Below are 23,411 nucleotides of genomic sequence, written 5' to 3' on the forward strand. Positions count from 1 at the left end.
CTCATGTCGCTGCTGCGCGAGTGCGACACGGTGCGCGGCACGCTGTCCGACATGCAGGTATGTGTGTAGATGTAGAGGTACCACGTCACCGAGCAGGCCGTGCTGGCGCGCTGGCAGGAGCTGCTGGCGCTGCTCGCGCGGCACAGGGCCTCGCTGGCGGCCTTGGCGCGCCTCATGTCGCTGCTGCGCGAGTGCGACACGGTGCGCGGCACGCTGTCCGACATGCAGGTATGTGTGTAGATGTAGAGGTACCACGTCACCGAGCAGGCCGTGCTGGCGCGCTGGCAGGAGCTGCTGGCGCTGCTCGCGCGGCACAGGGCCTCGCTGGCGGCCTTGGCGCGCCTCATGTCGCTGCTGCGCGAGTGCGACACGGTGCGCGGCACGCTGTCCGACATGCAGGTATGTGTGTAGATGTAGAGGTACCACGTCACCGAGCAGGCCGTGCTGGCGCGCTGGCAGGAGCTGCTGGCGCTGCTCGCGCGGCACAGGGCCTCGCTGGCGGCCTTGGCGCGCCTCATGTCGCTGCTGCGCGAGTGCGACACGGTGCGCGGCACGCTGTCCGACATGCAGGTATGTGTGTAGATGTAGAGGTACCACGTCACCGAGCAGGCCGTGCTGGCGCGCTGGCAGGAGCTGCTGGCGCTGCTCGCGCGGCACAGGGCCTCGCTGGCGGCCTTGGCGCGCCTCATGTCGCTGCTGCGCGAGTGCGACACGGTGCGCGGCACGCTGTCCGACATGCAGGTATGTGTGTAGATGTAGAGGTACCACGTCACCGAGCAGGCCGTGCTGGCGCGCTGGCAGGAGCTGCTGGCGCTGCTCGCGCGGCACAGGGCCTCGCTGGCGGCCTTGGCGCGCCTCATGTCGCTGCTGCGCGAGTGCGACACGGTGCGCGGCACGCTGTCCGACATGCAGGTATGTGTGTAGATGTAGAGGTACCACGTCACGTCAATTTGTGTAAGAATGTCGTTGTAATATTGATTTATTATTTATGTTGCAGGCCGTATTCCAATCTGAGGAAGTAGGGCGCCACCTGGTGGACGTGGAGCGGCTGCTGCAGGCGCACGCGCTGCAGGAGCTGCAGCTGGGCGCACTGCACGAGAGCCTGCGGCGGCTCGCGCGCCAGGGCGAGGGCGAGGGGCACAAGGAGCTGGCGGCGCGCCTGCAGGGGCTGCAGGACGGCTACGACAGGTACCTGTAGTCTGAGGCAGTAGGGCGCCACCTGGTGGACGTGGAGCGGCTGCTGCAGGCGCACGCGCTGCAGGAGCTGCAGCTGGGCGCGCTGCACGAGAGCCTGCGGCGGCTCGCGCGCCAGGGCGAGGGCGAGGGGCACAAGGAGCTGGCGGCGCGCCTGCAGGGGCTGCAGGACGGCTACGACAGGTACCTGTAGTCTGAGGCAGTAGGGCGCCACCTGGTGGACGTGGAGCGGCTGCTGCAGGCGCACGCGCTGCAGGAGCTGCAGCTGGGCGCGCTGCACGAGAGCCTGCGGCGGCTCGCGCGCCAGGGCGAGGGCGAGGGGCACAAGGAGCTGGCGGCACGCCTGCAGGGGCTGCAGGACGGCTACGACAGGTACTTACTATTTACTCCTGCAGTAAACAAGTTAGGCGCCATCTGTTGGACATTTAAGCAGTGTCTAATGCAAACTCGCGTACCGCATGACATGATCCATAGCAATAAGTCGTCTATAGTCTGTATCTTGAGTTATTTAAAAAAGTGTAAACAAAATCTACCCTCAAATGCCTCCTTAACCCAGTTGAGGGTATATGAAAACATTACACGATCAAATAATGTAGGTCAAAGTCAGGTCGTTCAGTGACTGATCCAGGCGGTTTTGTAATTGGTCGGTTAACCAATAAATTTTATAACTACCCGAAAATGTATAAATTGTTTGTTTACTTTTATTTAAATACCTAAAGATACATACTAATATACTTACTTCTAGCGGAAACAAGTCTTTACAAGTCAGGCGCCATCTGGCCCCTATTTCGCCACGGTGCCAGGTGCGACAATTCGGCAAATGTCACTGTTGCTGACGTCACAGGCCTCCATGGGCTACGGTTACCGCTTACCATCAGGCGGGCCGTATTCCTGTTTGCCGCCATCATTGTATTATTTAAAAAAACTTTATTATATCGGCAAAAAGCGTATTTCTCTTGCGAAGTTTATGATAATGATGATGACAATTGACAAAAAGATTTGAAAGAACTTTCGGTAATTCTTGACAGGAAATGAGTTCTGTGTCGGAATTTCGTGACAATTGTCGTGTTTCTTGTCACAATTGTCATTAGCTTCGCAAAATAAGTATTTATTTACTGGCGACATAATGGAGTTTTTTTTAATTAAAATGTTGGTGGCAAACAAGCACACCGCACGTCTGATGGTAAGCGGTTACCGTAGCCTATGGATGCCTGTGACGTCGGTAACAGTGCTGACGACAATTGTCGCACCTGTCACCGTGGTGAAATAGGGGCCTGGTGAACAGTAAGTAGTGCCTAATGCAAACTCGCGTACCGCATGACATGATCCATAGCAATAAGACGTCTAGTCCACAAGACGAGCCTTATTAAGCTTAATGTGGGACTAGGAAGAGTCGTGATGAAATAGTAGTTTGTGTTACAAGGGATCAAAATGATATATTTCCGTTAAGGGCGTACATTGAATCCCGAGCGTAATGAGGGATTCAAGTGTTAACGCCCAAGACGAAATAATTTTGATACCGTGTGACACATACTGCTTTTCACATCAACTATGAGGAAAATAAAAAAATCTTAGTGTTGACACAAATTATTATGTTTCAAAATATTATTCAAGCTAAAAAAAGAATGCAAAAAATAACAAAAACAGTGTCCTAGAACAGAAAAGTGCCACTTTGATCCCCCCTAGCAGGGAGGAAAAGTGCCACTTTGATCCCTTCTAGCGGGGAAGAAAAAGCCCTTTTCCGAATAGGTGATGTGAAAACTATAAACAAACACTATGGTATTGTACAGTGTTTGTTTGTGTTTTTCAATGTACTCGTACCTATTTAATGATTTATTTATGTGCAGTTTGGTAGCGGCCGCCAAAGACCGCAAGGCGAGATTGGAAGATGCCAGAAACCTCTACCAGTTCCTCGAAGACCACGACGAAGAAGAAGGTGTGTATATTTAACAACCATAACGTTCATAACCTTAATAAATAACGTTAAGCTTAACATTTATTCCCCCAATTTTTTAGCAAACCATCTCGAGAGTAGGCTGAAGGTTATGGCGCCATCGGTCGAAAAGATTGCACCATACCTTTGGCCTACAGTCGAGTAGATGGCGTTAATATTATATTTAATAAGTTGACACATAGCAGTGAAAGAATAAGGATGGCGTTCTAACAATTTTAATCTTCTGTCGAAAGATGGCAGTAAATTTACAGTGGCTACATAATTTACTTTGACAATCCGCCTCTATACACTCTATTCTCTTTGATAAAACAATAACTAATAAGATCTGTACTATGTGAATAATTTTAGTGTTCAATTTGTAATGTTAATGAACAAAATAAATCTGTCTTCAAAGGACTACTCCGCAAGCATCTTCTGTCAGAAGAATTTAAATAATGTTCTCCATCTTTTATGTAGTAATATATTAGTTTATCTTTGTACATCATATAAGTATTCGTATTTTATCACGATTTTGTAGGTTTATCTTATTATGTTTATATACAATAATGTTCGACTTCTCGGTTACATTTCTCTTTATAAGTTATGTATCTCCTGCACCAACATTTGTCTCTGTTTGACCCTATGGTTGACTGGTAGAGAATGCCTTTAGGCATTAAGTCCGCCATTTGTAAATTTTTCCTGTGTTTGTGCAATAAAGCTTAAATATGTGGATTTATGAAACGAAAGGAGTGAATTTAATAACAGCATCACACGAGTGTTTTAATGCCTAAATAAATAAAAAATAAATAAATGTCCTCCAGGCTGGGTGACGGACAAGCAGCGTATCTGCCGCGCCGACGTGGCCGCTAAGGACCTGCGCGGGGTCCTGGCGCTGCGACAGAAGCACACCGCGCTGCTGACCGAGCTGCGGGCCCGGGACCACGTGTCGCAGCGGCACCGCGCCAAGGGACAGAGGTGACTAATAACAACGTCCTCCAGGCTGGGTGACGGACAAGCAGCGTATCTGCCGCGCCGACGTGGCCGCTAAGGACCTGCGCGGGGTCCTGGCGCTGCGACAGAAGCACACCGCGCTGCTGACCGAGCTGCGGGCCCGGGACCACGTGTCGCAGCGGCACCGCGCCAAGGGACAGAGGTGACTAATCATTACGATAAACAATTCAGGGGAAAACGAGGGAAAAGTGTCGTTTGCTTAATTTAGATTAGATTATTGTTATAATATAAATGTAACCTAAAATTAAAACTACCTACAAAACTAAACTAACATTAAAATAAACCTACTTAAAAATTAAACAACAATAGAAAAAATACCCACCTATGAAAGGTCCCCCAAGTCTGTGCTCTGTGGAAGGGTGCCCATGAGGCTGGCTACATTACCCCGCTGGATGGCTATGCCTATTCGTTGACCTAGGAATGAGTGAGGTCACCAGTATTTTTTTTTTCTGGAAAAGGATATGGGCGTCGCTGCTCCACGGCTAGGGTCTCTACCGCAAACGCCGCAAATATGTGGTTGTTAGAGAGACCAGCATATTTGCGGCGTTTTAGGGCTTATTGATAATTAAATAAAACCGAATTATGCTTGTTAATGTTAATGATTTCTAAACGTATGCTAATACTGAAGTATTTTAAAAATGCAGCCTTATTCTAATATTTGGCTTTAAGAGTACTTTTAACAGTTTTGTCACAGAATAAATAATAGTACTAGGTACAGAAGACTCACTCTGTAACAAAACGCGTCTGTTACGATCAGGACAGATATGGCCGCTAGGTGGCGACAGCGCCACGCGCGGCTTATGGCTAGCCACCAAAATTGGTGTGGAACGGATGTACTTTTAGCTACCTGTTGCAAAGCGACGAAATCGCGGAGTGAGCCACGCCTGGTTTTGGCAAAAGTTGTTATTAAAACTATGTATTTCGTTTGTCTATTGTTTCTTCAATTAATAATGAATATATTATGTGGCTAATAGACTTGTAAAGAGGATGATAAATAATTATTTACGATACAAGTGCGAAAAATACGAATTAGCTATTCGCACGTGTATCGTACAACGTTTTACAGTACATGGCCCTTTAAATTTTCGACATAGTTATGTACTGTGCTTATTTTAGCACAGGGTGTCGTAATGGAGCACTAGATTTACTGTAAAATATAATAAAATGCAATATAAATAAAATAAATATTATAGGACATTCTTACACAGATTGACTAAGTCCCACAGTAAGCTCAAGAAGGCTAGTGTTGTGGGTACTCAGACAACGATATATATAATATATAAATATGTACATAAATACATAGAAAACAACCATGACTCAGGAACAAATATCTGTGTCATCACACAAATAAATGCCCTTACTGGGATTCGAACCCAGGACCACCAAGAACCACCACCACCACCAGGAATATAATGATGAACAATATCCTTCGCAGCCTAATCGACGCGAAGCACCCGAAGAGTGCCGAGATCGAACGTCGCCTGGCGTCGCTCGCCCAGCAGTGGGCGACGCTGCGCGAGCTCGCTGACGCCAGGGAGAAACAACTTGAGGACGCCGCCGAAGCACATCAGGTATGGACATCCTTGTATCCAAGCATACCAATTAAATATTATTTTCAATGTACACTGTAATCTTGCCTGTCACGCTTTAAACATAAACAAAATTTGCAATACATTGCGTCTTAGAATAAACTTTAAAGTGTAATAAAAATCAAAACATAAGTTATTGAAGTGAAAAACTTCTTTAGCGGCGCTGTGCACTTTTTGTGATGGGGAAAAAATGTTAAACTCGCGACAGGTCACGTGACCGACAGATTCGACAGATTGAAAATTCGTAAGACGGACACGTGACCTGATCGAAAAACTGTTACAATGTCATTGAGTTTTCACTTCTGCCGGCACTCCCGGTGTGCAACCCGTTGTTTTTTTTTAAAGTAGCTGCACGAATGTTGGTCTGTTTGAGGAGTACAGCCTACAGTTTAATTTATTGCTCCTGTTATAGGCAACACCCTGCAGGCGTATAAAACAACTGTCACTTTTTAACACCGCGGGATAGAAAGTGACGGACACCGTTTTATCACGCTGTCAAGACAAGAACGACCATCATATCGTCGCTATACTTACTCAACCTCATATCTGCAACAATCATTTGATGGAAATGTCGCTTTTCTTTCATTCGGAATACGGGTGTTTTTGTCATCAAATGAGTGTTGCATATACGAGGTTGAGTAAGTATAGCGGCGATATCCCATAGACTAGGAATCTTCTAGACGGAGATTAGAGCAATTATTTCATGAAACCACTGCTGCCAAAAATACAGGGGAGCGGGGGACGAGGTGAGCGAGTCCCGTGCCGTGATTGGTCCGTTCAAAGACACGGACGTCACACAAAGACACTTTGACTCGAAAATGGAGTAAAACCATGGTATATAGTTATTTGTACAACAAGAGATCAAAGTTTGATATTTCTTCGAGTACTTATTTTGAGTCCCGTGCAAGCGAAAGATTCTATAATAGATTCACGAGCGTAGCGAGTGAATCTAATTTAGAATCTTGAGCGTAGTAAGGGATTCAAAAGAGCACGAGATGTAAATAACTTTGATCTCGTGTAGTACACAAAAATTTTCACCCTAAGCAGTGAGAACATACCTAGAGGGACAGAGATAATAGAACCCAAGCATATCGAACTTGTATTAGACCCCGCATGTTGAAATGACTATAAAGGTCACTTGAATGTCATTTTGTCTCACTCAGTGAGCAAAATCGCATTTTGCTCACTGAGTGAGACACAATCAGTGAGCAAAATGCGATTTTGCTCACTGAGTGAGACAAAATGACTCAGTGAGCAAAATCGCATTTTGCTCACTGTTTTTAAGAAGCAAAGTACCCTTGTTCGTGCTGCTGAGGTGAAAATAATATACTCCGCCTGGTACTCTCTTCCCGTCTTTTCGTGGTCACGTGACTGACACAAGCCTACGCCATCATGCGACAGTACTATATGATAATATGCGATAGCGCTATATGTTATTGTGACGTCGGCTTTTGTCACTCTTTTTATTAGACTATGAGTAAAACTACCGTATATTCGTGGCAGAGGGGGTAGCGCTATGCTCAGTCTGGAGGATGTCTTGTCATATCCGTGCTGTATAAGGTTTCCTCAACAATGTTTTATGTTCTCAGTTCTACGGCGACGCCAACGAGTCGGAGTCGTGGATGAAAGAGAAGCGCCCTCTGGTTGCCAGCAGCGACTGCGGCCGCGACGCGCCGTCCGCCGCCGCGCTGCTCGCCCGGCACAAGGCGCTGCACGACGAGATCAGGGCTTACAGCGCAGAGCTGGACGCGCTGAGCGCACACGCTGAACGGCTGAAGAGCGCTGGGATACTCACTTTACAAGTAACTTTACATTTTATCTGAGTGAATTGCAAAAATATTGTACATAGTTAAGCACCTGAAATTACTCTAAAGTTAATTGATTCCATTGTGTTACGACAGTTAAGCCATTTCTATTTAAGTTAGATGCATGAAAGTGTGTTAGCGTATGCTATAGACTTATATGTGTACGAATTAAGTACAATAAATACTATTAATACAATTTACATAGTTAATTTTTGTAACACAAATGAATCAATTTAGTTAAGACTAATCAATCACAGCTTCTTAACTGCGCTTGATCACGTACATTTTTTTTTGCAATTCACTCATCTTATTTTAACCATTTAATTGTTCAGTTTTTCCATTAAACAACAAATTGCCTCTAAGAGTCGAGTATTAAATGCGGGCTGTACGATGAAATCAAAGCTTCTAGCTCCGATGTTAAAGCCTTTTTCTACTCCCGTACTTTTATTTGTCATTTAAAGGGTCGTGCACACACCTTTAAAACCCTACCTTATAGTTGTCAAGACAAGTCTTTAGTCTATCCCCCAAAAAAGAATTCGTGCATACACGCAGTATCTTTTTGGCGATTATACGATACTTCGTGTAATGACCACTTAAAAAATATTGAATGAAATACAGTGTTGCCAACCGTATTTTAAATGTCATCTCTGACAAATAAGTGAACCATAGACATTTTTTTTAATTTTATTCATTCATTCTTTTCCCGCCTGTACCCTCCATTTTTGCTAATTCTTGAATTAAAAATATTTGTTAAATTTACAATTTTATTTCAAAGTAAGTGCTTGGTCGTAGAAAAAGTATTGTATGCAACGTTGTTTAACTGAGTCAAAAAATACTCGTGGCGTCTTTATTAACAATTTTCGGCTTCGCCTCAAATTGTTACTCACGCCACTCGCCTTTTTTGACCTCTCTTAAACAACAGTTGCATAAAATACTATTACTGCTTATGCCATCGGACTAAAATCGATACCGGCCTCTTAAATTAAAATAATGTCTTCTTTCAGTAAAATGTTCCATGTACAATATTCAGGGTACTTTCCCTCCACGTGGCATAGCCGTGGGACGTCCGGTATATTACATATACTACTTAGAAATAGGTAAACTCATATTTGACTCCGACTTATTTAAACAAATAAAAATCCGGTATATTTAAGAAATATGCGCTATCCCATACTAAACGATATTTTTTTCTTCAATAGCTCCCAACAGAGGTAGAAGCAGCCCCGGCCCTCGAGGAGGAGGAATGGGTGAACGAGTCCCGCCTCGTCCCTACTGAAGTATGGGAGGAGGAGGAGGTGGAGCGGCTAGAACACCGCACCGTCACCGAGGAGCGCTCTGTCCCACAGGTATACACGGTGTTTGTTCAACAGCCAACAGAGGTAGAAGCAGCAGCCCTCGAGGAGGAGGAATGGGTGAACGAGTCCCGCCTCGTCCCTACTGAAGTATGGGAGGAGGAGGAGGTGGAGCGGCTAGAACACCGCACCGTCACCGAGGAGCGCTCCGTCCCACAGGTATACACGGTGTTTGTTCAACAGCCAACAGAGGTAGAAGCAGCATCAGCCCTCGAGGAGGAGGAATGGGTGATCTAGTCCCGCCTCGTCCCTACTGAAATATGGGAGGAGGAGGTGGAGCGGCTAGAACACCGCACCCTCACCGAGGAGCGCTCTGTCCCACAGGTATACACGGTGTTTGTTCAACAGCCAACAGAGGTAGAAGCAGCATCAGCCCTCGAGGAGGAGGAATGGGTGATCTAGTCCCGCCTCGTCCCTACTGAAATATGGGAGGAGGAGGTGGAGCGGCTAGAACACCGCACCCTCACCGAGGAGCGCTCTGTCCCACAGGTATACACGGTGTTTGTTCAACAGCCAACAGAGGTAGAAGCAGCAGCCCTCGAGGAGGAGGAATGGGTAAACGAGTCCCGCCTCGTCCCTACTGAAGTATGAGAGGAGGAGGAGGTGGAGCGGCTAGAACACCGCACCGTCACCGAGGAGCGCTCCGTCCCACAGGTATACACGGTGTTCTTTTATAACCTTTTGAACGCCACAGACGGCAATTTACGTCATCGCAAAATCGTGACAAAGACGGCATATGACGTCGATCGTTTTTTGATGAAAATCTACTGAAAAACACCCCACTTTTAGGTTGGCATTATTTATTCACTAAACTAAATTTTACCCCCGTGGCGTCAGTGGCACGGCAAATTGATTTGCCGTTTGGCGTTCAAAAAAAATTTACAATGACGACTTAATTTTTTTATTACTAACATTTGTAATTCTTGTTATTTCTATTTTATTCTTGCACTTTTTTTTATTTGCATTTACGATCTTTAATTTATTCGCAGGTGAAAGCGTTGTACGCGTTCACCGGGCAAGGCATATCGATGGCGAAGGGCGAGGTGATGTTCCTGATCAACAAGACCAACCCAGACTGGTGGTCGGTGAGGAAGGCTGACCGCTCTGATGGCTTCGTGCCCGCCAATTATGTTAGAGAGATCGAGCCAAGGGTCGTGCCGGTGAGTGTTTTAGCTAAGTTCTTTATTTCATCAACAAGACCAACCCGGACTGTTGGTCGGTGAGGAAGGCTGATCGCTCCGATGGCTTCATGCCCGCCAACTATGTTAGAGAGATCGAACTGAGAGTTGTACCGGTAAGTTATTAAAAGGTAAATGTACTGGTGCTCAACGCGGTCCCAGTACATGTCATCTTGAAATTTAAGTCATGGTCAATAGAGGTGACAGCAAGGTGTCATCTATAGGGCATTAGCATGTCGAGCACTAGTACGTTTACCTTACAATGTGGAAAAAATTAATGGGTCTCATGAGTTACGAGAAGGTATCGTTGACCAACCCGCCGGGCCGCGGCGGCCGGGGCGCGTACGAGTATGAAGGTATCGCGGCTGCTCGCGTATCTTAGCTGTATACTTTTGGTTTGTTTACCTATATGATTCTACTAGTTAAAAGTATTATTTTTGTTGACTCGTAGAAAAACTATTGTATACAATAGTGACACAATCAAGCTTTCCAATGTCGTACCTCACTTAGGCAACTCAGCACTGAAAAGCTCTCTATTATATCTTGTATAAAATAGTAATAATAAAGTGTTCCCTCCAGGTGCAAGTGCGTCGGCCGGAGAAGGTGCGCACGGTGCAGCGCGTGAAGAAGACGGTGCTGGTGAAGCAGGTGGTGCCGGTGCGGCGGACCCGCGCCGCCGCCCGCCGCGCGCCGCGCCCGCGCGCGCCCGGCCCGCAGCCGCCCGCCGTCGGCGCGAGGATCGCCGACATCAAGCGGGACTATGGTATGTACGAATGGAAAATACAAACAGGAATATAAAACTAAAACTAACTACAGTTAAAATAACTAAAACTAAAAATTTAAAATGCCTGTCTAAATTTGGCGCCCTCGGGAGGATGCCCGACACGCAGGCGGCGATACCGCGCTCGATTGCGATTGCAATTCTCTGCGCGAGAAAGCTGCCCGCGCGCGGGTCGCCCGTTCATATGTACTATAGTTCGTTTTCTTAACATTAAAAAGAAGGTAAACGATTTTGACATGCCTTTTAATTAAAAACGCATTTTAAAAATCAGTAACTATTACTTATTAAAGCAGAAAAATATAAATGATCGTATTAGATTCATAATTGTTACATATTTGCCGTGACTTGTTTTTAAAACGTGTTTTTCAATTAAAAAACACATCCAGATTGTTTACCTTTTTTCTAATGCTAAAAAAACGAACTATACAGATTATTACATTCAAGTTTACTTAAATGAAAAGCCTCGGACACCGCAACTATATTGAAGTATATTGTTTACAGTACATATGGTCATACTTTCCCGCACGAGTGCGCGAAAGAGCACTTTCCGTGCGTATGTCAAAAGTTTAAAGGGTATATGTACTGTAAAACGTTATACGATACACGTGCGAATAGGTAATTAGAATTTCCTCTTTTCCGCACTTATATCGTAAATAACTATTCATTATTAATCTCGCAGATGAGCTGCTGACCCTCTCAGCGGCGCGGCGCGCCCAACTCGAAGACGCGATCAAGCTGTACAGCTTCTTCGCCGAGTGCGACGACTTCGACAAGTGGATGAAGGACAAGGAGAAGATGCTGCGAGCTGATGATGGGGAGGAGAGCGTGGACACCGCCAAGAGGAAGTACGAGGTGGGTACACTCATACCACTCAAGTGTACCAAGGACAAGGAGAAGATGCTGCGAGCTGATGACGGGGAGGAGAGCGTGGACACCGCAAAGAGGAAGTACGAGGTGGGTACACTCATACCACTCAAGTGTTCCAAGGACAAGGAGAAGATGCTGCGAGCTGATGATGGGGAGGAGAGCGTGGACACCGCCAAGAGGAAGTACGAGGTGGGTACACTCATACCACTCAAGTGTACCAAGGACAAGGAGAAGATGCTGCGAGCTGATGATGGGAGGAGAGCGTGGGCACCGCCAAGAGGAAGTGCGAGGTGGGTACACTCATACCACTCAAGTGTACCAAGGACAAGGAGAAGATGCTGCGAGCTGATGACGGGGAGGAGAGCGTGGACACCGCCAAGAGGAAGTACGAGGTGGGTACACTCATACCACTCAAGTGTTCCAAGGACAAGGAGAAGATGCTGCGAGCTGATGATGGGGAGGAGAGCGTGGACACCGCCAAGAGGAAGTACGAGGTGGGTACACTCATACCACTCAAGTGTACCAAGGACAAGGAGAAGATGCTGCGAGCTGATGACGGGGAGGAGAGCGTGGACACCGCCAAGAGGAAGTACGAGGTGGGTACACTCATACCACTCAAGTGTACCAAGGACAAGGAGAAGATGCTGCGAGCTGATGACGGGGAGGAGAGCGTGGACACCGCCAAGAGGAAGTACGAGGTGGGTACACTCATACCACTCAAGTGTACCAAGGACAAGGAGAAGATGCTGCGAGCTGATGATGGGGAGGAGAGCGTGGACACCGCCAAGAGGAAGTACGAGGTGGGTACACTCATACCACTCAAGTGTACCAAGGACAAGGAGAAGATGCTGCGAGCTGATGACGGGGAGGAGAGCGTGGACACCGCCAAGAGGAAGTACGAGGTGGGTACACTCATACCACTCAAGTGTTCCAAGGACAAGGAGAAGATTCTGCGAGCTGATGATGGGGAGGAGAGCGTGGACACCGCCAAGAGGAAGTACGAGGTGGGTACACTCATACCACTCAAGTGTACCAAGGACAAGGAGAAGATGCTGCGAGCTGATGATGGGAGGAGAGCGTGGGCACCGCCAAGAGGAAGTGCGAGGTGGGTACACTCATACCACTCAAGTGTACCAAGGACAAGGAGAAGATGCTGCGAGCTGATGACGGGGAGGAGAGCGTGGACACCGCCAAGAGGAAGTACGAGGTGGGTACACTCATACCACTCAAGTGTTCCAAGGACAAGGAGAAGATGCTGCGAGCTGATGATGGGGAGGAGAGCGTGGACACCGCCAAGAGGAAGTACGAGGTGGGTACACTCATACCACTCAAGTGTACCAAGGACAAGGAGAAGATGCTGCGAGCTGATGATGGGAGGAGAGCGTGGGCACCGCCAAGAGGAAGTACGAGGTGGGTACACTCATACCACTCAAGTGTACCAAGGACAAGGAGATGCTGCGAGCTGATGATGGGGAGGAGAGCGTGGGCACCGCCAAGAGGAAGTACGAGGTGGGTACACTCATACCACTCAAGTGTACCAAGGACAAGGAGAAGATGCTGCGAGCTGATGATGGGGAGGAGAGCGTGGGCACCGCCAAGAGGAAGTACGAGGTGGGTACACTCATACCACTCAAGTGTACCAAGGACAAGGAGAAGATGCTGCGAGCTGATGATGGGGAGGAGAGCGTGGGCACCGCCAAGAGGAAGTACGAGGTTGGTCCACCACGACCGTACAGACCATAGACATCGGTTACACGCTAATTCTGGCGTCAGTTCCGTCCATCATTCCATTCGAGTTTTGACTGATGCCAGAATGATGGAAAATGGACACGGTTAGACAATCAGTCCAGACTGACAACAGACTGATAAAATTACGGCACAGTCGCCGTTTGGACACAGAACGCAACACAGTCATTTAGTCCTGTCTAATATGGTGACTGACGCGAGAATGACACAAACAGGTTACACGATCAGTCTCCTATCAGTTTTCTGTCATTCAAAATGGACTGACGAATATTATCTAAAATATAAAATTTTCATCAGTCCAGACCATGAGTCCGAGTGTTACACGATAATTCTCTCGTCATTCTGACCAGGATGATGGACTGAACTGACTCCAGAATTAGCGTGTAACCGATGTCATAGAGTCTCCTTCTTTTCCCTGCCCTTATCCCACGTTATGTTGGGTCGGCACAACATGTTTTTCTCTTCCATTCTCCTCTGTCTTTCGTCGTCTCAGCACTCACTCCTTTCATGGGCACCTTTGCATCGGGGCAGCCCGGGACGGGCTTCAATAGGTCATTTATTTGATACATATTTAGTTTATATATATATTTAAGTTTTTAATTATAGTTTTGATGTTTAGATTATGTGTTATCTTAGTTATGAAATAAACGTTATCTATTTCAACCGTTATTCCAGAAATTCGTAACGGACCTATCGGCCGCCTCCAAACGCCTGGAGCAGATTGAGGCTGCCGCCGAGGAGCTGGTGGCCACCGCCCACGGGCAGGCCGGCAAGGCCACGGCCAGGAGACAGCAGCTGCGGCAGCAATGGGATAGACTGCTCAGGCTTAAGCAGCAGAAGGAGAAGAGTCTAGAAGGCGCGTCCAGGTAAAAAAAAAGGCTATAAGTTCTATGTCCCTAAAATATATAGTAAAAAATTTTTGATTAGATAAAAGAAAAATGTATGCAAAATGTTGAAGATCCTGGAAGACAGGATTGAAAAAACAAGAGATGGACCTAGAATTACTTATCTCAGCCAAATAAAAAATAATGCATCGTATGAGGAAATTAAAAGACTGGCACAAGAAATAAATGAGTTGCGATTTCTCCACCGACAAGAGCAAAGCTCTTAAGTTATGATGATGATGATGACAGTATATTGACGACCGGTCTGGCCTAGTGGGTAGTGACCCTGCCTATGAAGCCGATGGTCCCGGGATCGAATCCCGGTAAGGGTATTTATTTGTGTGCTGACACAGATATTTGTTCCCGAGTCATGGTTGTTTTCTTTGTATTTAAGTATTTATATATTACATATATAAATCGTTGTCTAAGTACCCACAACACAAGCCTTCATGAGCTTACCGTGGGGCTTAGTCAATTCGTGTAAAAATGTCCTATAATTTTTTTTTATTAATTTCCAGCGTGGAGCTGTTCAGCCGCACCTGCGACGAGGCTCTGGACTGGATGGGCGAGAAGGAGCAGCAGCTGGCCGCCGGCGGAGCCCCGGCCGCCGACCTGCGCACCGTGCAGGCGCTGCAGCGGCGGCACGCGCAGCTCGAGAGGGAACTCGAACCGTTGAGGGAGAAAGTGCATACTGTTAGCTTGCTCGCCGACGAGTAAGTATTTTATACTTTTTTTTTACGTTTTGTAACGCATTCCACCCGGTCCGGTCGAAGCAGGAGGGATGACGGATTAAGGATGACCGGATAGACCGGGCCGGGCCCGAGCCGATTTTCTATGACGGCTGATCGGTGATCACGTGGTGCTTTCCATAGAAAACAAAGCGCCGGATGCTCCGGCCCGGTCTAGCGTGAGTCATCTTTTAACCAGTATTAGGGCTACCTTCGAACCAAGTAGGTATAAATGAGTTTTAGTTTTAAAATACGACGTTTATAATTAAATATTTTTGTTTATGTTTAAAAATATTTAATTTGAGTGATTTAACAGCCGTGTAAAACATTTTTTCACATTTTTCAATCGTGGCTTACATCTGGATGGGTGACAATATGGCGGACGAATGTTTTTAAATGTAAAGTAAAGTAAAGTAAAGAAAAGTATTTATTTATTGTAAACTGTGTACATAAGATGACATATACAGCACACCGCATTTATGAATGCAGCATGTCACCGTATTTATGAATTATTTCGCTTAAAAATTAGTTTTTTCTTCGCAAATGTGATGAAATATATTGTGTGTAACTCCGGGGGTAAGAAATTAAGAATATTGCGAACTCGGGCCTTTATCTCTAAATAAAAAGCTCCGTCTCCAGAGGGAGTTATAGCTTTTTTGTTCACTATCCATAACTCCCGCGGGAACATTATAGGCCTTTGTCCTTTAGTACACCTGCATGAAAGAAGAGCAAAATAGTTTGGAATGTTGTCGAACGAAACAGAACATTGTATGTGAGATGTAATGGTGTTTCTTTTCGCCCAGCCTGCTCTCGTGGTTGCGAAGACACAGGTACTTGTTCATATAAATAGAGTACCCGCTAGGCATTTAAACTTACATAGTGCCACTTGCACCATCCCACTAACCCGGGGTTAACCGGTTACACCTGGAGTTATCATTGTTACCGGTACAATTTGACACTGGGTTAACGGTTTAACCGCTTAACCTCGGCATAGTGGGATGGTGCAAGTGGCCCATAGTGTTGTACTTTCTAACCAAGAAAGCGCCGATTTAATTTTTTTTAAATATATGATTGCCATTATTTAAAACAATGTTTAAATCTAATTTTCAATTTAAATCATTGTACAAAGAAATGGGACGGGTGGAATACCACCCTAATGCTCTGGTTTCCTAGGATAGCGGTGTCGTCATATAGCGGCCGTCTCCATACAAAATACGACGACATTCATATTTAGCCGTATTATATTGTATGGAGACGGCCGCTATATGACGGCACCGCTATCCTAGGAAAACCGAGCTTAAGCCAAGTTTGCAAAGACTTGTAAAGCGGCAAAGCATCAAAATAGACTAGTGGCTCTGTGAGCTGTAGACCTCGCGAGCATATCTTATTGGGCACGATGAAAATATAGTAAAAAAAAAAACAATACGAAAAGTGCAAAAAAAATACAAAAAGTTATATCCCAGCATATAATTACTGGGGATCGAACCCAGACCTTCTGTGCAAACAAAAAAAGCGAACGTTTGCAAAATACGCCATGATGGTTCTTACTTAAGGTGACGAAATTTAGCTACTCATTCTCAAGTAAAAACTAAATATCTTAAAAAGTCGAAACAAGCGAAATAAATTTTCTGAATTTTTTGTCATTTAATCTGTAAACATGTCTCAAAAAGAATACACTCTTATGATACCGATACGACTATTTGTATGAGCGCGAGCTATCACAACTTTTCCATTTTGAAAAAAATTCAAAAACCGGCTCGACAAAAAAAAATTATCGGCTCATAGAATTCGGTTACAAAATTTCACGAGAATCGGTTAAGAATTGCGACCTGTAGAGGAGAACATCCGGACATACAGCAGCAAAACGCCCGAGTCAAAACGTAGACCTTCGCTTCGCTTCGGTCAATAAATATGACTATTAAAATGTTGCCACCAAGTCTGCGCAAACTTAGATGTATTCGAACGCCCTCACTTTTCCCTCAGCGTAAAGTCGCAGTACCCCAGCGAGCGCGCCAACGTGGAGGCGAGACAGCGCGAGATCCACGGCGTGTGGGAGCGGTGCCGCTGCGCCGCCGCCGAGCGGCGCGCGCGCCTCGAGAGCGCGGTCGGGCACCAGATCTTCTGCCGCAGCGCCGCCATGCTCGACGACTGGATACAGGTACTAAACACACACATCATTATTTTTAGTAGATTGTTAACCAAGGGATGAAAGGCACTAATTTCTGCCGAGGTAGTTTGGCGCTCGAACGCAGTGAGAGCGCCAATAGTCCGAGGCTGAAATGATGCCTTTCACCCGAGTTAAACACTCTACTTTTCATTTCGAATACGAGGAAAGTAAAATGCATGTGTTTTTTTTTAAACATTACTGAGTAGAAATTTTTATAGTATTTTTTGAGGGTACTTTCAATTAAAAATTTAGGCAAAAGTATCGTTATTTATGGAATGGGGAGTCAAATATCAGAATGGAAATTGTATAACAAATCCATTTATACCCAAATTTCAATTGCTCGTCTCACTGATCTTGATGCGAAACGTCAGATACGTAAATCCCGGCCGAAACCCTCCTATAATTATACTTACAATAATTCTAGTCAACTTTACTGCCCCACCTGCGACAGAGTTTTTAAAAGTAAGTTCGGCTTTGCCAGCCATATCAGAGCTCACGCTCGTAATTAGCTAGGGTCGCCGTTGCCGATTACGGCATGGATAACTATATATAGTTCGTTTTTTAGCATTAGAAAGAAGGTAAGCGATCTTGACATGACAATCTTGATGTGTCTTTTAATTGAAAAACACGTTTTAAAAATAAGTCACGGCAGATATGAAACAATTATAATAGTCACTGATTATTAAAAAGCATTTTTCAATTAAAATACACATCAAGATTGTTTACCTTTTTTCTAATGCTAAAATAAACGAACTATAATAGACTTCCCGCAAAAGTACAAATTCTTTGTTTACTTTTATTTAAGTACTTAAAGATACAGAGTATAACTCTGAGTGTATGTTGTAGAAAGTGCACGAGCAACTGGCACAGGAGGCGACGGCTAAAGACGTGGCGACGGCGGAGCACCTTCTCAAGGAGCATCGCGAACTCGAAGACGACATCAAGACTCATGACGACGAGTGAGTACTCGTATTCGCACTCGAACTTCAAACTTCAACATTTATTCAGCAAATAGGCCACAAGGGCACTTTTACACGTCAACATTAAAAAAAACTGAAGAGTAACCACTTTATATTCATGTTATAAACAACCTAACATAACTTAAGATGAAAAATAAATAAAGGAAGTAAATAAATAATAATAAAACTAACTGCAACTATCAATTCAAACTAACATATACATACATACATATATATATCTATACATACACCTGGCACTTTATTTATTTATTTATTTCTTCTCTTTTATACTATTTTTTATACAGTTTTTTTTTTACTGATTATTGTGGCACTAATATTGTTTTTTTTTTTTTTTTTTTTTTTTATAAGTACATTCTTAATAATTTTAATTTTTTTATTTTTTATCCAGATTGTTAAAAATTGTAATATCTTTCTCTTTTCTTTTTGTACTTACCTATTGATGTACCTACAAGCACCACCAGAATTTGTTGTTTGTTTGTTTGTGACCGACACACAACTCAAAGGCTCGGTCTGAAAACCAGCGCTGAGCCACCGGCACAGCACATGCTGAGACTGAGACCTATTGCCTCACAATAATTATTAAGTACATATATGTATTAGTTAGTAAGTCTTTTTTTTGTGGCAATAAAATATTTGAAGTTTGAAGTTTGAATATTACAATTATTTACAGATGTATATGGTCTCTTAATGTCGAATTACAAAAAAAAACTATAATCTATGATCTTGGACACGCCGCTGATATCCCGGACTATCCGCGCCGTGTCCAAGATCACCGCCTTCTGCATCTGACCCTTGATCCAACCACCTAGGGAGAGTCTCTCAAGATGTTGGTCGAGACTCTTCGCTATGAGACCGTTCGCTGACACAACTATCGGAACAATGATCGTCGAGTCAACATCCCACATGGCGGTAATCTCGTGAGCCAAGTCTAGGTACTTACTGGACTTGTCCTTCTCGGCCTTCACGACATTCTCATCATGGGGGATGGTGATGTCAACGAGCACGGCCCGGCGCTGCGTTCGATCTATTATCACAATGTCAGGCTTATTGGCTACAATAGTCCTGTCAGTGATAATAGATCGATCCCAATAGAGCGTGGCACGACCATTATTAATATTATTATTTGCGTTTCAGATTCAAGGAGGTGATCGGGCTGGGTCGTCAGTTGCTGGGCAACAACTCGTCGCTGGCCGACGTGGCCGACAAGATCAAGCACCTGGAGGCCGAGCAGGAAGCGGTTAAAAAAGGTAAACTTCCACGACCTGACCTGACCTTATGACGACGACTTTAAGTGGTTTTCCAGAATAAAACATATAAAAAAGGCGTTAACTTTTGTCTAGTCAGAAAACCATGCAGAATTTTCACCATCGCCGTCGAGATGTCATTAGTAAGTTTGAATACCTAGGCAGTCTGGATTGTACCATATTAAAATACCTAAAAACTATGACTCACCGATTTAATTACACAAACGGGTCTACCATGATATAGTTTCATTGATTTAACCTTAAATTCCCACGTTCCTAATATTTTCAATAGAGAGGACGGGTACAAATTGTCGACTACTTGGGGACCAGTGATTCAAATGTTGGAACCAGCGGATATATCTTCGGACCAGTGTACGGATACTGCGAGTGTTGCGTGTCGTGCCGTGGACAATAAACATTAATCTTTAACGGGTAGCTGCAATTTCTTTGTCTACCCCAAACATATTTATAAACTAATTTCGGGGACGAATAAGGGGGTTAGACTATACTCCTTAACATATGCTCTTTCTCTCTCTACCAGGTTGGGAAGTCAAGGACGGCCGCCTCCGCGAGTTGGTGGAGCTGCAGGCCTTCAACCGCGAGGCCGACCAGATCGACGCGTCGAGCGGCGCGCACGAGGCCTACCTGGAGTACAGCCAGGACGGGGTGAGTGCTGCGTATATGCTTTGTCTCGCTCTATAATTTATTTATTCGTATGGCATTTACAGAGTCGCTAATTATCAATTACAATATTAACAATACGATATATAAATTCTTCACCCTTTGGGCCGCGTGCGCATTAGGCGAGTGAAGGTCTAGGGCCTCTCCGACAAATTTCCGTATCGGGCAACTATGTATAATGTGGTGTATAGTCTGTACTGGGGCCCCGCAGTCGCATTGTAAGAATTTGATATGTTTTCTGAAAGAGCTACGTATTTGTATGATTTCATGTACATATATGTTTTTTTTATCATATTTATATAAAGTTATATACTTACTGAGTATAATTGCATGAATTCTATAGTAATTTAAATTGTATTTTTCTTATTTACTCGTAATGCATGTTAATTATAAGATGTAATCATGTTTTGAAAAGATGTGTCCCGCCGAGTCTGTTGCCGGTCCCGTATTGGGATACCCTCCTCCAATTGAGGGGGGATTTAAATCTTCTCGAGGCAGAGGTGTACGGTTGGAGCCGGTATAGCTTTATTTGACGTTCATAAGCGCATTGTAATATGCCTACTTGAATAAACTATTTTTTATCTCTATCTTTTATCATGCTGGTGAGTTTCGCCAACCACACTTAAACAGGTAGTCCGCACAGCGTCCATGTTCGGAGTCTGTTTAGTTGCCACCATTCCTTCCTAGATGCTGAGAAGCCATACGGCTTCTTGGTAGGGTCGTAGACATTTAGGCTGGGGTTTGGCAGGTTGGATTGCCACTCATCTTTCCAAGCGTTTTTTATATTGAAGCCACCTTGCGTCAGGATTTGAGCGGTTTGATATGGCGGGTGTCGAGACTTTAAACGATGCTGTGGTGGGCTCTATAGTAAAGACCATACGAACTGAGTATCCGGGCCATAAATCATTTTTATCGGTCTCTCTCGCTCGCACTCGTGGGGCTTATGGCGAGCGTTAGTGATGCGTGTAACAGCGGCGATGTAAAGTAGTAGTAAAATGTCAAACTTGAATTTAGAATTTGCTTTTGGGCCATTTTTTTTAAAGTTGTCCCCTGATCTTTTTTTTTTAATTTGTGAAATTTTATGTTATTTCTTCTCAGAATCACGAGCTCTTTCTATCCTAATAGGAGAAAAAAAGTGTCCCAAGGTTTTTATTTCCATTCCGTTACCATTTTTCATAGACTTTGTATGGCGGTCACGGAATGGAAAGATTGAAAAATGTATGGCAATCTTGGGACACTTTTTTTCTCCTATTAGGATCAAAAGAGCTCATGATTCTGAGTAGAAATAACATAAAAAATCCCAATTTTGAAAAAAAAGTGTAGGGGATAACTTTAAATAAAATGGCCCTTTTACGAAGTTGAGCTGTTCTATCTTTTCTAGGTTTTGAATTAAACCTGAAAACGTTTTTACAGGCGTCAGTAGATGAAGCATCAGCCTTACTGAAGCGACACGAGGAGCTGGAAGCGCGTTTATCCGCGCAGGCCGAGCGGGTACAAGCGCTGCGTCAGCGCGCGGATAAGCTCGTGCAGAGACCGCACTACGCCGCACAGCAGTGAGTATATTCCTGAAGCGACATAGAGAGCTACAAGCGCGGTTACTCGCCGGCCGAGCGGGTACAAGCGCTGCGTCAGCGCGCGGATAAGCTCGTGCAGAGACCGCACCACGCCGCACAGCAGTGAGTATATTCCTGAAGCGACATAGAGAGCTACAAGCGCGGTTACTCGCCGGCCGAGCGGGTACAAGCGCTGCGTCAGCGCGCGGATAAGCTCGTGCAGAGACCGCACCACGCCGCTCAGCAGTGAGTACTGATTTGATTTTGTTTGATATTTTACTTTGGGTTGGTGTGGTGAAAAAATTTGTGTTTCACTCGGTGGCTAATGTTGTTTAACCCTCGTGCTTTGAAACCCTCGCAACGCTCAAGACTCAATTTTTGGGATCTTTCGCTTGCTCGGGTGTCAATATTAGCACGCGCGGTTAAACAACATCTTTGCCCACGAATGAATCAAATAACTATTGTCGAGTGATACCTAACTTCACGTAACCGTGTAGCATAACGGCTTAGCCACGACATTGCGCAACTGGCTTCGGCTAAGGCGACAACCATAGGTTGTAACGAGACACAGCGATCGGACCTTTCTTTCTCACCTATGGTTTTTGCCTTAGCCGAAGCCAGGCGCGCAATGTCGTGGCCAGGTCGTAAGTTCCGTTCTCGCGCGCGAGTCCATACTTGAAGTCGCGCTCGATGTATGGAGTGTTGCGCGAGAACGCAACTCGTGCTAGTAGCACTGGAAGGTTAAGCACTGGTATCCTTACTTAGTTCCTTTGGAAGTTGGAAACAAACTTAAATTTTGAAACTTTCAGGTCCTGTATTTTTGTATTATTTCCATATACTACTTTGATATCCACATTATTGTAATAAATGGCTCATTTGCTATCTAGATTTTGTTATAACATTCAACATGTGTCGTCATCCCTATTGTTAAAGTATGTCAATTTACAAGAAGCATGTGTGTGTGTTGCAGCATCTCGGCGCGCCTGGCGGGCGTGGCGGCGCGGCGCGCGGCGCTGCACGCGGCCGCCGCGGGCAGGAGGAAGGCGCTGCTCGCCAACCTGGCCCACCACCAGGTCACTACTACATTCCTAATTTTATAAAACCGGCCAAGTGCGAGTCGGACTCGCGCAATATAAGATAACGACGAGAATTTAGTTTAAAAAAATATATTTATTTAAACTAGAGTGACAACCTAGTTAACATTATTAACTTAAAAAAAAATAAGAAAAAAATGAAAAAATATTTATTCAGCAATAAGTTATTACAAAGTTGATAAACATTAAGTCGTCATGGGTGTCGTTTTATAGGTTTTAGGGAGTGCCGGTTTCGAAAATGTTGACTGTTTTGGAATCCAAAATGTCTTGCGTGCACTTTGACATAAAAGTCATCATGGGTGTTCTTTTATAGGTTTCAGGGACTTAACAATCAAGATTATTCTAACATAAAATTACTTATGAGCTAGTATTTATAATTTAATAATGCAATTCAGCATTGACGTAAGTTGACATTAGGCAATGCTGATTCGTTCTGTTTAATTATTGCTGTCAAATGATATACCAGGGGTGCTCGCACGAAGGATTCCGTACCATTACGCAAAAAACTGCAAAATCACGTTTGTTTTATGGGAGCCCCACTTAATAGTACATTATTGTCGAGGCTCGGAAGTAGCTACTTGCAGGCTGAGGATTCGTTTTAAACGGACGACCTTGGGAGTCCGT

General features: G+C 44.9%; 1 protein-coding gene across 1 annotated transcript in view; it reads left to right on the forward strand.

Moving 5' to 3' along the window:
* LOC134803416 (spectrin beta chain, non-erythrocytic 2) overlaps positions 1 to 23,411 on the forward strand; it is a 170,653-nt gene that overhangs the window by 38,085 nt on the left and 109,157 nt on the right. Inside the window, exons 14-30 of the mRNA XM_063776235.1 lie at positions 998 to 1,188; positions 3,042 to 3,130; positions 3,949 to 4,102; positions 5,574 to 5,709; positions 7,317 to 7,529; positions 8,732 to 8,878; positions 9,874 to 10,044; positions 10,642 to 10,825; positions 11,523 to 11,695; positions 14,132 to 14,322; positions 14,859 to 15,053; positions 17,052 to 17,226; positions 18,082 to 18,194; positions 19,350 to 19,462; positions 20,001 to 20,125; positions 21,554 to 21,693; positions 22,664 to 22,766. Coding sequence (XP_063632305.1) covers positions 998 to 1,188; positions 3,042 to 3,130; positions 3,949 to 4,102; positions 5,574 to 5,709; positions 7,317 to 7,529; positions 8,732 to 8,878; positions 9,874 to 10,044; positions 10,642 to 10,825; positions 11,523 to 11,695; positions 14,132 to 14,322; positions 14,859 to 15,053; positions 17,052 to 17,226; positions 18,082 to 18,194; positions 19,350 to 19,462; positions 20,001 to 20,125; positions 21,554 to 21,693; positions 22,664 to 22,766 — 2,613 coding nt within the window. The remainder of the gene's footprint in view (positions 1 to 997; positions 1,189 to 3,041; positions 3,131 to 3,948; positions 4,103 to 5,573; positions 5,710 to 7,316; positions 7,530 to 8,731; positions 8,879 to 9,873; positions 10,045 to 10,641; positions 10,826 to 11,522; positions 11,696 to 14,131; positions 14,323 to 14,858; positions 15,054 to 17,051; positions 17,227 to 18,081; positions 18,195 to 19,349; positions 19,463 to 20,000; positions 20,126 to 21,553; positions 21,694 to 22,663; positions 22,767 to 23,411) is intronic.

Source organism: Cydia splendana, chromosome 26, assembly GCF_910591565.1.
Source record: "Cydia splendana chromosome 26, ilCydSple1.2, whole genome shotgun sequence".
Lineage (NCBI taxonomy): Eukaryota > Metazoa > Arthropoda > Insecta > Lepidoptera > Tortricidae > Cydia > Cydia splendana.